The sequence below is a fragment of the Oryctolagus cuniculus genome, chromosome 4, assembly GCF_964237555.1.
Source record: "Oryctolagus cuniculus chromosome 4, mOryCun1.1, whole genome shotgun sequence".
NCBI classification, from domain to species: Eukaryota; Metazoa; Chordata; class Mammalia; order Lagomorpha; family Leporidae; genus Oryctolagus; species Oryctolagus cuniculus.
This window is the reverse complement of record NC_091435.1, coordinates 94,530,686-94,542,785: the sequence shown is the minus strand read 5'-3', so window position 1 is coordinate 94,542,785 and position 12,100 is coordinate 94,530,686. Positions and strand designations below refer to the sequence as shown.

Below are 12,100 nucleotides of genomic sequence, written 5' to 3'. Positions count from 1 at the left end.
GTGGCCAGGGGGTGCAGTGGAGGATGGCCCAGGTGCTTGGGCCCTGCACCCCATGGGAGACCAGGAAAAGCACCTGGCTCCTGGCTCCTGCCATCGGATCAGCGCGGTGCGCTGGCTGCAGTGCGCAGACCGCGGCAGCCATTGGAGGGTGAACCAACGGCAAAGGAAGACCTTTCTCTCTCTCTCTCTCTCTCACTGTCCACTCTGCCTGTCAAAAAAAAAAAAAAAAAAAAAAAAAAAAAAAAAAAAAAAGTTGAGTAGGCTGTTGTGCTAGAATCATCAATATTTTTAAATAGGCCTCAGAAAATACAATCATTGGAGCAACAGGAGAAAGCTCCCTGGTATTTAAACTAAGGATCCAGGGGCCAGCATTGTGGCACAGCAGGTTAAATCCATGGCCTGCAGTGCCAGCATCCCATAAGGGCACCAGTTCAGGTCTTGTCTGCTCCACTTCCAATCAAGTTCCCTGCTAATGCACCTGGGAAAGCAGCAGAAGCTGGCCCAAGTCCTTGGGCTCCTGCACCCATGTGGGAGACCCAGAAGAAGCTCCTGGCTCCTGGCTTCTGATAGGCTCAGCTCCGACCGTTGCACGCATTTGGGGAGTGAACCAGCAGGTGGGAGACCCGTCTTTCTGTCTGTCTCTACCTCTCCCTGTAACTCTGTCTTTCAAATAAATAAAATAAAACCTTACAAAAATTCAGGATCCAGAGTAGCGTAATCCTTCTCAGGACTCCAATAAAAAACTTAACAAAAATACTTTTCTAACACAGTATATACATTATTTTAAAACTTAACAAAAAAGCAACAAATTACACAGTTCAGAACCCAAATTGAATCCATTGTGAGCACTAAAACATACTGTTAGAGAATAAATATAGAGTGAACCCATCTGTTGTAAGCATCAATTTGAAATAACTTAATAGAAAAGCTACTGCTGGGAGTCAGTCTTTCCAACTCACTAGAAGTGACTTAAATTTTCAGGAATTTTGCAAGCCAGTTATTAAACACAGGTGTTAATAAAAACTAAATTATATCAAGTTACAATTACATAAATTAAATTAGAAACAGGGGCATAATACTCAAAATCACCACTTCCTAACTGTTTTACTACCGTGTGTGCCCTTGAGGTTATTCATTTGCAACTTCTGTAATTGTGTCTGTAAGCTAGAAACATTACAGGAGGGTGTGCTACTCCCTCTCCTCCTGACTCAATATTCAGTGACAGCACATTGGTAGGCTAAAGCACTTATGGGAGAGAATTTACATCATGGAAACTGGAAAACGACATAAATTAGAACAAATGATATTGAATATGTTACATTTTTAAAGGGCTGTTGCATTTGAAAGGGGTGGGCATTTGGCTGAGCAGTTAAGACACAAGTTAAGATGCTCACAACCTACACCAGAGTGACTGTGTTCATCTCCTCACACCTGAGTCCAGCTTCCTGCTAATATGCACCCTGGGAGGTAGCAGGAGATTACCCAAGTGGTTGGGTCCCAGTCACCCACATGGGAAACCATGGACTAAGTTTCCATCTCCTGGCCCAGTCTCAGCTGTTGGAATCTGTGGACTAAGCCCGTGGACAGGAGCTCTGTCTCTTTCTGTTCCTTTCTCATTCTCTGCCTCTCAAATAAAATAAAACAAAATGACTGTAAAACAAAAACAAAAATGAGACAAACCACACATGGCTCACAAAACCTAAAATATGTTCCTTTACAAAGAAAGCTTTCCAATCCCTGGGTAAAGAAATTGATAGAGAGAGTACTCATAAGAAAATTAAACTTAGAAGTGTGCACATCCGGGCCAGGTATTATTAGCACATAGTTAAGTTGTTGCTTGAAGCCCCAGCATCCCATGACAGAGTGCATGGTTTGAGTGCTGTCTCCTCTGCTCAGACTTCCTGTGAATATGCACCATGGGAGGTAGCACATAATGGCCCAGGTGCTCGGGTCCCTGACACTCACATGGGAGACCAGGATTAAGTTTCAGGCTCCTGGTTTTGGCCTGGCCCAGCCCTGGCCATTGCAGCCATTTGAGGGATAAACCAGCAGATAGAAGGTCTCTCTCTCCCTCCCTCCCTCTCCCTCTCCCTCCCTCTCTCTCTCTCTCTCTCTTTCCTCTCTGTGTCACTCTTTCAAATAAATTTTTTTTAAAATTTTTTTAAAAAAGTGTGCAAACGTATAGTCATTAAACTGTGAATACAAAAAAAAAAAAAAAAAACTGAGGATTTTTCCTAGTATTCAAAAACTGTTAACTCATTCAGCAAAAAAGTCATTTCACTGACAAATTTAGTTTTGACATGTTTTCATTGTTGTGCTTTTAATGCCTTAATTTACATAAATAAAAATATCAAACAACATTCATATCAGAACTATAGCTAGCACAACATATGCATGTAAAGAAACATCACACAGTACTACATAAATATGTATAATTTTCACATGCCTGTTAAACATTTTTAATGAAAAAAAGAACTGGCGCTGTGGCATAGTGGGTAAAGCTATGCAGTGCCAGCAGCCCATATGGGCACCAGTTCGAGACCCGGCTGCTCCACTTCCGATCCAGCTCTCTGCTATGGCCTGGGAAAGCAGTGGGAGATGGCCCAAATCCTTGGGCCCCTGCACCCACGTGGGAGACGTGAAGGAAACTTCTGGTTCCTGACTTTGGATCAGCACAACTCTGGCCATTGCAGCCAATTAGGGGGTGAACCAGCAGATGGAAGATCTCTCTTTCTTTGCCTCTCCTTTCTCTCTCTGTGTAACTCTGACTTTCAAATAAATAAATCAATCTTAAAAAAAAAAAAAAGGAACTATAGGCGGGAGCCACTTGTGAAACATTTATGAGCATATCACTGGAAGAGATGAAAAATATTATACAAATAAATGCTTACATACAACAAATGGTACAAGCAAAGAGTGGTAGATTAGAAGAAGAACTGGGTTCTACTCTCAACTGTGACTCTGTATTTCTATAATGAGAGAGTGAGCATTTGGTCTACTGGTTAAGACACTGTTTGGGACATGACACCCCAATGCTGATGTGCCTGGGTTTTGAGTCTCAGCTCTTCCCAACTGCAGCTTCTTGCTGATGTGCAGCCTGGAAGGCAGTAGGTAATGACTCAAGTACTTGGGTCCCTGCCCTCCTCTGCAATACAGGAAACTGGCTTGAGTATCTGGCTCCTGACTTCAGCCTGACCCAGTGCTGGCTGTTGTGGGCATTTGGGGAGCAAATCAGCCAATGAATGATCTCTGTCTATCGCTCTACCTCTCAAATAAAAATGATTCATTAACTAAAAAGCAAAATGAGGAGACAAATCTAGATAACATCAAAGAGACAACCAGTGATATAATATTAACATACTAGTATTACTTTTCAAGGTTTGGCTTTTCCATTGAGAGGCTTGTCTTTCTGTTATTTAAACTGCAGTTTTGGGTCACTTTATATAAAAGCGCTATGCTGAACATGATGCACACCTACTTCCAGTAGAGAAATGGGGGGTGAGGGTGGGGAATCCATATTACTCTTTATATTCAATATAATTTGAGAGCTAACCAAAATTTTGGCCACCGTTATTTTTCCCAAGGGCCTGCAGCAACCACTGGGCCACAGCTGTGCAGAGAGAAGCATCACCATTGCTCTTCTATGGCCTTTACCTGAGTCTTGATTTTCTAGCTGTGCACTATTACCACACACACACACACATAAAAATCAGCACAGCTTAAAGAACTTAATTTTTGCAGTTTCCTGACCTGACAAAGTTTGCTATCAACTTTAAATGTGGGGACTCTCTCAGTGGTTACAAAGTTACAATTACAGTGGGTACGTTTTCAAAGTCCTACTCCTAGAAGGGATCCTTGATTGCTTCTTGGCCTTATGGCTAAGATCAAGTGTAGAAGGAACCCTCCAAAAAGCCGCATAAGCAGAAAAAGTGATAACGAAATACTTACTGTTTCACTGTGATTAGTGGAGGTGCAGACATCTTTAGCCCAGTGAGGGGGACTTGAGAGCACTCCTGAAAGCTGCGTGCAGCAATATGCAGCATCTGAGAGCCCTCTGACTCAGGGCCATGGCAGCTAGCAGTGGATGCCAGGTTTAATGGCACTGACGGACAGCAGCACTAACTGTTGCTACCTGATGATGAAGTACTCTCTTTCATGCCATGCTGGATTCAAGGCAGGTCAAAGAATTTAGTTTGGTATAGGCTCCTGTGACGTGTACCTCTAACAATCATCCACGCTATTTTCTGTTTGCCACTGTCTTCAGCACGGCATTAGAGATTGGCAACAAGTTATTCTCCCCTTAGGTCGAGTGAGACCCAGCACAGAAGAATTCTTTCTGGCTTACTCTGACTTGTGTTGGCAGAAAGAGTTCTAGTCGTTCCTACCTGCTGTCGTTCAGAGTGCCGAGAGTCATCATCAGGACTACAGAGGAATTCAAGAACCTGGCCAAAGAAAAACGATCTTTTATTGGAAACAAGCATGCCCCAACACTTTAGAGTAAAAATAATTGTAACTAAGCTTTCAAGATTATCAATTTATTCACACACAGCCATAACAAACCACAGGCATATGGTATCTTCCCCTGTGATTGGCCTAGCACATGAAACATCAGGCTCAGGGCTGTTGCTGTGGACTAGCTGGTAAAGCCGCTACCTGCAGTGCCGGCATCCCATATGGGCGCCGGTTCGAGTCCCGGATGCTCCACTTCCGATCCAGCTCTCTGCTATGGCCTGGGAAAGCAGTGAAGGATGGCCTAAGTTCTTGGGCCCCTGCAGCCATGTGGGAGACCCGGAAGAAGCTCCTGGTTCCTGGCTTCGGATCAGTGCAGCTCTGGCCATTGCAGCCATTTGGGGAGTGAACCATTGGATGGAAGACCTCTCTCTCTCTCTCTCACTTTGCCTCTCTGTGTAACTCTGACTTTCAAATAAATAAATAAATAAATCTTTAAAAAGAAAAAAAAGACACATCAGGCTCAGGTGTGCCAACAGTATTTACCTTACAGACATACTTCTGTAGTCTTAGAAACAAAAGTAGAAGGCAGCATCACACCTTAACTTTCAGGGTTTCAGTTCCCTGATACCATGGACCAAGCAAAGGATGCACTTTGAAGTCCAGCCCCTTGAATTTGAATCCTAATCTTACTGACACTTAGTAATGACATTCACTATTAACAAAAACACAAAGTCTGACCTTACATGAGTTACGACCCTCCCCAGGCTTTAGTTTCCTCGTCTGTAAAATGGGGATAACTGCACTATTTCACAGCTGGCAGGAGGGCTGAGGTAACACCTAGATGCTGTGGAACAGTGCCTGGTGCCATGAAGTGCTCTGTAAATGCCAGTCATTTTATTAGCTACTTTTTGCCACCTATGGATGTGTAGGACATATTTAACTTTTTTTTTTTTTTTTTTTTTTTGCCAGCTACGGATGAGTAGGACATATTTAACTTTTTTCTTTTGCCAGCTACGGATGAGTAGGACATATTTAACTGGGATCAGTAAACAGATCCAGAGTCAAAGCCACTGGGAAGTAAGTTAAAATTTCCCAAAAGTAATCTCTCCTCCAGATGACTGTTGGCAAGGTCTTACTACTAGTGAGATAGGGTGATGCATAAGTGGAAAATTCTCAAGCAAAGAATCCTATGAAATTTAGAGAAGCAGAATAACTGAGAGAACAGAATCTCTGTGAGCCAATCTCCACAAATCACACTCCATTCAGTTATTAGGCAAAGTCATACTCACCAGGACTCATTATTAACACACAACACACACACAAATTTATATATAAAACATGAATAGGTTTCTCTCTAATAAGACACTAATCAAAAGGTCTATCCTATCAAGAAACAATGAAACCCAGTATAACAGTGTAACCCAGTGAAATGTACAGTAAACAGAGAACAAACACTTCAAGTTCTCATTGTTAAAGACACTCACCTGATCAAAAAGTGTTCTGTTTACAAACAAAGTATTGTCAGGCTTTGCAAGCTGACGAGCCAGAAATGTGAAGAGACATCCTACTTGAGAGGGAGTAAAATCAGAATTCTCCACCATAACCTGAAGAGCAAAAGAGACTATTTTATAAATATGCCATCTAGTTTCATGCAAAAATATATACAATTAGAAGGGGGACCTCACTACTGCAGACTCATGAAGATTCTTTCATTGACTATGCAAAAAGTGAGTTCAATATCATTTAGAGAAGAAGTATAACAACCTGCACACTCTGAAGGAGAACATTTTAGTGACTTTTGGCAAATTTCTAGCACAACTTGGGTGAAAGATGAATTGTTGGAGTGGTGGATGCAAGATTTCAAAGGATCACTGATCATGTTTCCCTCTGGACTTCTTAGAGGATCCCAGCAAAAGTGAATTTAAATAGTCCTTCTAAACATCTGTACATCAACAATGGAAGAAGACAGCTGCTTTGTGGTTGAAAGGATAACCTGAGAGTGACGGTATCCCAGAAAAGAAGTCTGCCTGATGAATTGAATGGTTTCTGCCTTGTCTACAAGCAGTTCCTTGAAAAGATGGTTTTGTATAACAGGCGTTTTACAATTACACACAGCTGTCAAATCCCAGTCATTCATCTGCTTTAACTCAGCTTTGATCTCCTAGATACCCAGTGTGTGCAAGAGGCTTTGGTAAATGCTGGTAAGGGAATTATGAAGAAGAAAGGAAGGTGAGGCAGGTAAATAAATCTTAAATAAAAAGCATGAGAGGATCAGTGCTATTATAGAGGCAAAATGATTACAGAAGCACAGCAGAGAAAATTTCATTCAATTGGTTAGGGAAGGAACTTGAAAAGAAATGAGAAAACCAGCTTTTAAGCTAAGCTTTAAGGCCCAAGCCCAACCTTTACCGGGGGGAAATCAAAGCAGAGAAGGTAAACCAGGCAGAGAGAACAATGTAAGCAAAAACATGGAAACAAAAGGCTAGAGTTTGTCCCAGGGACTGCTGTAGGGTTCACCACAATGCAGCAACACACACAAGGAGGAAGGGAAAATTAGGCTGAAATACAAGATCAGGCCTCAACTGTCATCCTAGGCCCTAAGGAATCTGGATTTTATTTTCTAGAAAACCAAAGAGCTACTACAGGTGCTCAACAGGAGAGCTGGCCATCATCAGTACTGTGCTTAGGAAAATGACCATGTCAGACACATAAGGAAAAAAATAATCTAAGGAAGATACAGAAGGCAAGGAGTGGCCGGCACCACAGCTCACTAGGCTAATCCTCTGCCTGCAGCGCCGGCACACCGGGTTCCAGTCCCGGTCGGGGCGCCAGATTCTGTCCCAGTTGCACAGTCCAGCTCTGCTGTGGCCCAGGAGTGCAGTGGAGGATGGTCCAAATGCTTGGGCCCTGTACCCGCATGGGAAACCAGGAGAAGCACCTGGCTCCTGGCTTCGGATCAGTGTTGTGCGCGCCATTGGGGGGTGAACCAACAGAAAAGGAAGACCTTTCTCTCTCTCTCTCTCTCTCTCTCTCTCTCTCACTGTCCACTCTGCCTGTCAAAAAAAAAAAAAAAAAAAAAAGGCAAGGAGTCTAAAATGCAAATGACTGCAGGGGTCCAAGGGAGAGAAACAAAGAGGTTCTGAACTGGGGCAATAACAATGAAAAGGAAAGGAGAAACAGGTGCAAGATACCAAAGAACACAGACAAGCATTCCTAATGTGTGAAGACATACGGTCAACGGAGCAATAAAAAATGGTGAGCCCAGCGTTGTGGCGCAGTGGGTAAAGCTCCCACCTGCAACAAAGGCATCCCATATGGGCACCAGGTTCGAGTCTGGCAGCTCCACTTCCAATCCAGCTCCCTGCAGCAGAAGATGCCCCGAGTGCTTGGGCCTCTGCCACCTACATGGGAGACCCAGAAGAAACTCCTGGCTCCTGGCTTAGGCCTGGCCTAGCCCTGGCTGTTGTGGCTATCTAGGGAGTGAACCAGAGGATGGAAGATTCTCTCTCTCTGATTTTCAAATAAATAAATCTTAAAAAAAATTTTTTTTAAAAAGATAAATTTGCGGGCCAGCACTGTGGCGTAGTGGGTAAGGCCACTGCCTGCAGTGCCAGCATCCCATATGGGTGCCGGTTTGAGTCCTGGCTGCTCCACTTTTGATTTGGCTCTCTGCTATGGCCTGGGAAAGCAGTGGAGGATGGCCTAAGTCCTTGGGCCCCTGCACCCACATGGGAGACCCAGAAGAGGCTCCTGACTCCTGGCTTCGGATCAGCGCAGTTCCGGCCATTGCAGCAGGTTGGGGAGTGAACCAGCAGATGGAAGGCGTCTCTCTCTCTCTCTCTCTCTGCCTCGCCATCTCTCTGTGTAACTCTTTCAAATAAATTAATAAATCTTAAAAAAAAAAAGATAAATTTGAGCCTGACTGGCAGTTGGAATGATGACACGATTAATAAAGAGCGAATGCACAAGTTTGGAAAGGAAGGGTATGTATTGTTTGGGGCTTGCTGAATTCATGGAGGGAAACACTTGAGCAAATCAGGTGGTAACACCTTAAAAATCTAATAAAAAGACCCATGTCTTTCCTTCCATCCTCCGATGAAAAATAAAGTGTAAGGTTTCTACTATTAGACACGTTCCCTTAAGGCCTGGATTCTGATCTACCCTTCTTAACTCTGCTAGAATACCCTTTGCTTTTACCCGTCCTGCACTGCTCCAGCAATCACTACTTGCTCAAGAGCATAATCATTAAAAGAGCACAGGAATATTTCAGTTTTAATAAATGCTTCTTTCTATCTCCCTCCCTTCCATCCTCTTTCTAGCTATCCATATGTACATGTAAATTTCAATTCATGATATTCCAAGAGCTCTCCATAGCTTTAAATACTCAGTCAGTCATCACTCCCTTTCAGGGTCTGAGTTCCTTTTCTAGGACCCAACCCTGGGGCCCACGGAGTGCTCCTTTCCATTTTAACCCTTCCTTTTGCTAAGTGTAAAACCCTAAATTGTCTGACCTTAAATATACCTTTTGAAAAAGCAGTTCTAATTCACAGTCAATTCCACTGCTACCTCAGTGAGTGGCTAATTGGTTATCCTCCAACAAACTGTCCATGTCCTCTCTTGGAATTACGTCAGAGAACATGTTTACAAAATTTTCAGGGCAATTTTGTAAAAAGTCAGTTTTTCTCTAGTTCTGCAACCACTCAGTGCACATAATAATCCCCATTTGCCTGTTCCCCCATCATTGCCTATCCTTCCATCCTTACCACCTCCCTCCGAAGTATACTTAAACAAATTAGTACAATTCAACCACCAGAATGAGAAAAATAATCTCAAAAAGTTCCCTCTTTGTTGACCCAAGGTAAGTATCATCAAGACAATATACAGGAGTAGCAACTTGTAACTACTAACAAGCAAGTACTTCACAAAGCATCATTTTCTTCACCTGAGTCACTCTTATAACCTACTAAAGCTTTAAATTCAAGTTTCAATTTAATCAACTTATTTCCTGAACATTGACTAGGTTCCAAGAACTGATGGACATGTTCTGGGTATACAAAAACAATGATTCTAAAAATTGATGATAATAATAATAATCCCCACAGTTTCCACCTTCAGGAAACTCAAGTTCAGATAGGAAAATGTGTGTAAATTATTACGAACCTATGTGCTAAGTATAGCAATGTTTTGTGAACAAAGAGAAGAGCCTATTAATTAACTTTGGAGTGTAGGGGAGGGTTCAGAAACAGCTTCTTATAGATGATATTTGAGTTAAACATTGAATAGATTGTTAGGAATTTGCCAGCCAAAAACAAATGGGCAGGAGGGCAAGAACGTGACAGCTGAAGGGAAACCCATGCAAAGAACCTAAACCATGAAGATGACACAGAAACTTGAATGAATTCCAACAATTTAGTATGGTCAAGAAGCACATAATACAAGGTATGTGTTGGGTGAGGAGGTGGCTGGAAAGGGCAGTAATTATAGAGAAGCAGCCAGGGACCAGAAAATATAGAAGGATGCTAGACATCATGTTAAATAGTTTAGATGGGTGTGGCAGAAAAGATGGCTTATGCCCCAACATCTATCCTCCCTCTTAACTTAGAAACAGATCTCCTCATTTTTCGCTACACACATGATTACACAGAACACACACTACACCTCTCAGTCTCTTTAAGCAGCTAATCTGGGGAGGATGACATAAAAAGAACTGTAGGACACAACTTTAAACAGAGGGAATATTTGTTTCTTTATTTCTTTCTATATGCAGGCTGGCTAGAATGCAGAGGTGGACCTGGAGCCTGAGTAGTCCTTAGACCAAAGGACAGGAATTACACACTACAGCAGTAAGACACAGGGAAGCTACACCACTGAGAAGTTTGTTAAGGCACTCTACTAGATCAGGTTGCCTATCTCCAGACTTCTAGGAGGAAACACACCGCCACCACAATCAAACTACCGTACTTTTGAGTTTTCTCTCACTGATAGGACAACTGAATTCCAAAGGATCCAATACAGAGCCATAGAAGAAATTAGAGGAGAGACCAGATTACAAATGAAAGGAGGGTAAAATCAGGAATAGGGGTGATCTCTTAGGAAGCTGTTTTGGAAATCTAGGCCAAAGTTCTCCACTCTAACTAACTATCTGGGTCAAACTAGAATCATCTGAGAATTTTGTAAACCTATTCTCATATTCAGCACTGCTTGGCTTGCAAGGTTAAAAAATAGTTAAAATGAGCAAATGTAAATAAAGACTGTGAAAATTATAAAAATAATTACAAGTGTAATAGACTGATATTGGGCACACTAGAGGACATTTTAATTCTGGTCTCTTGTCCAAAATAGCCTGAAAGTTATTAAAAGGAAGAAATCTCCACTTAACAGCCAGACACAGTACGAACCCTAGAAGTTTTCAACTACAAGAAGAAATTGGCTTGCTTGAAGTCATGCAGATGGGAAGAAAAAGAACCTCTCTCTACATACATTCACTGCCAGCAGCCTGAATCTCAAAATAGCTTTTTACTGAGCCTCTTGAAATTTAGGTTAGGAGGATCTTCTCTGTGTGTCACTTAGCTCAGTGTCATGGTAAAATATGGCACTATCTTGGCAATGGAGTGATGTTGGTATGAGAGAAGATTCTTTACATTAATTATTTTCTGAAAGCACTGTAAAGTTAATCTCTGTTATAACACATAATCATACTAACAAAGTAATTTTCACAAAATCAAGATAGTAACCTATATTCTGGTATCCAGTCTAAAGCTAAGATACATAATTTGTTTTTTTAATGAATCATTACATTCAGTTCTTGAAGACAAAAACATAATAATAGAAATTAAAGGTGCAAGTGCAACATAACTTTCACTAAAAAGATTTTAAGATCTGCTATAAAACAAGTCAATTATATTAATATAAATATCAATATAATGATATATATTTTTTGAATACTTACTTTCAACAAAATATCCACAATTCGCTGTTGATATTCCACAGCTTGTTTGTCATTTTTAAAATCTTCAAAGGTCTAAAAAAGAGAAACAAAATCTTTTAAGTTATTATTTGCAAATTGTAAAGGAAGCAAATCATTAAATTCTTGAGAATAATATCTAAGGAAATTCCCAAATAAGTAAATTCCTCATTAGTTTTTTAATACTAAGTTATTTTTAGTAAGAAGAAAGCTAATGCACTTAGTATTGCACAGCATTTGGAGACTTTAACATAAGAAGTATAAAAATATAGTGGTTATCACACAACCAAAAAAGCAATTTGAGAAAAGAAAGCAAAGTCTACTGGTTGGAGCAAAAAAGAAGAAGGGAAAGAACACTAATGGCAAGAGGCAATGTGAGAGAAGAGGGAAGACTAGAAGATGCCAGATTATGTGCTCAGCCATCAGTTTGTTACTTGGAAGTAATAATTTTCATGGTTCCAGTAACAATTAAGAAAAATGTTCAAAGGTAGGCCTTTAAAAAATTATGACAGTAAAACCGCTTAAGTATTAATATTCTTCATTCTACTTACAAGGAATAGGTAGGTATACTTTTCTCAAAATACTGCCAAGTACAGAACTTTTTGTTTTATATCTCTGCTCAAGCGGAGCCAAACACGGTTTAAATATAACATATTAAAAAGTAAATGACAGTACCAGATTCTA

The 12,100-nt window shown here is 41.2% G+C and overlaps 1 protein-coding gene across 2 annotated transcripts in view; it reads right to left on the bottom strand.

The window, feature by feature from the left end:
* The window catches only part of VPS8 (VPS8 subunit of CORVET complex), a 274,516-nt gene that overhangs the window by 129,731 nt on the left and 132,685 nt on the right, over positions 1 to 12,100 (bottom strand). For both annotated transcript variants that reach the window (XM_008266588.4, XM_070072435.1), the window contains exons 28-30: positions 11,402 to 11,473; positions 5,937 to 6,056; positions 4,386 to 4,442 (exon numbers count right to left, since the gene is read on the bottom strand). In XM_008266588.4, the coding sequence (XP_008264810.1) occupies positions 4,386 to 4,442; positions 5,937 to 6,056; positions 11,402 to 11,473 (249 nt within the window). The remainder of the gene's footprint in view (positions 1 to 4,385; positions 4,443 to 5,936; positions 6,057 to 11,401; positions 11,474 to 12,100) is intronic.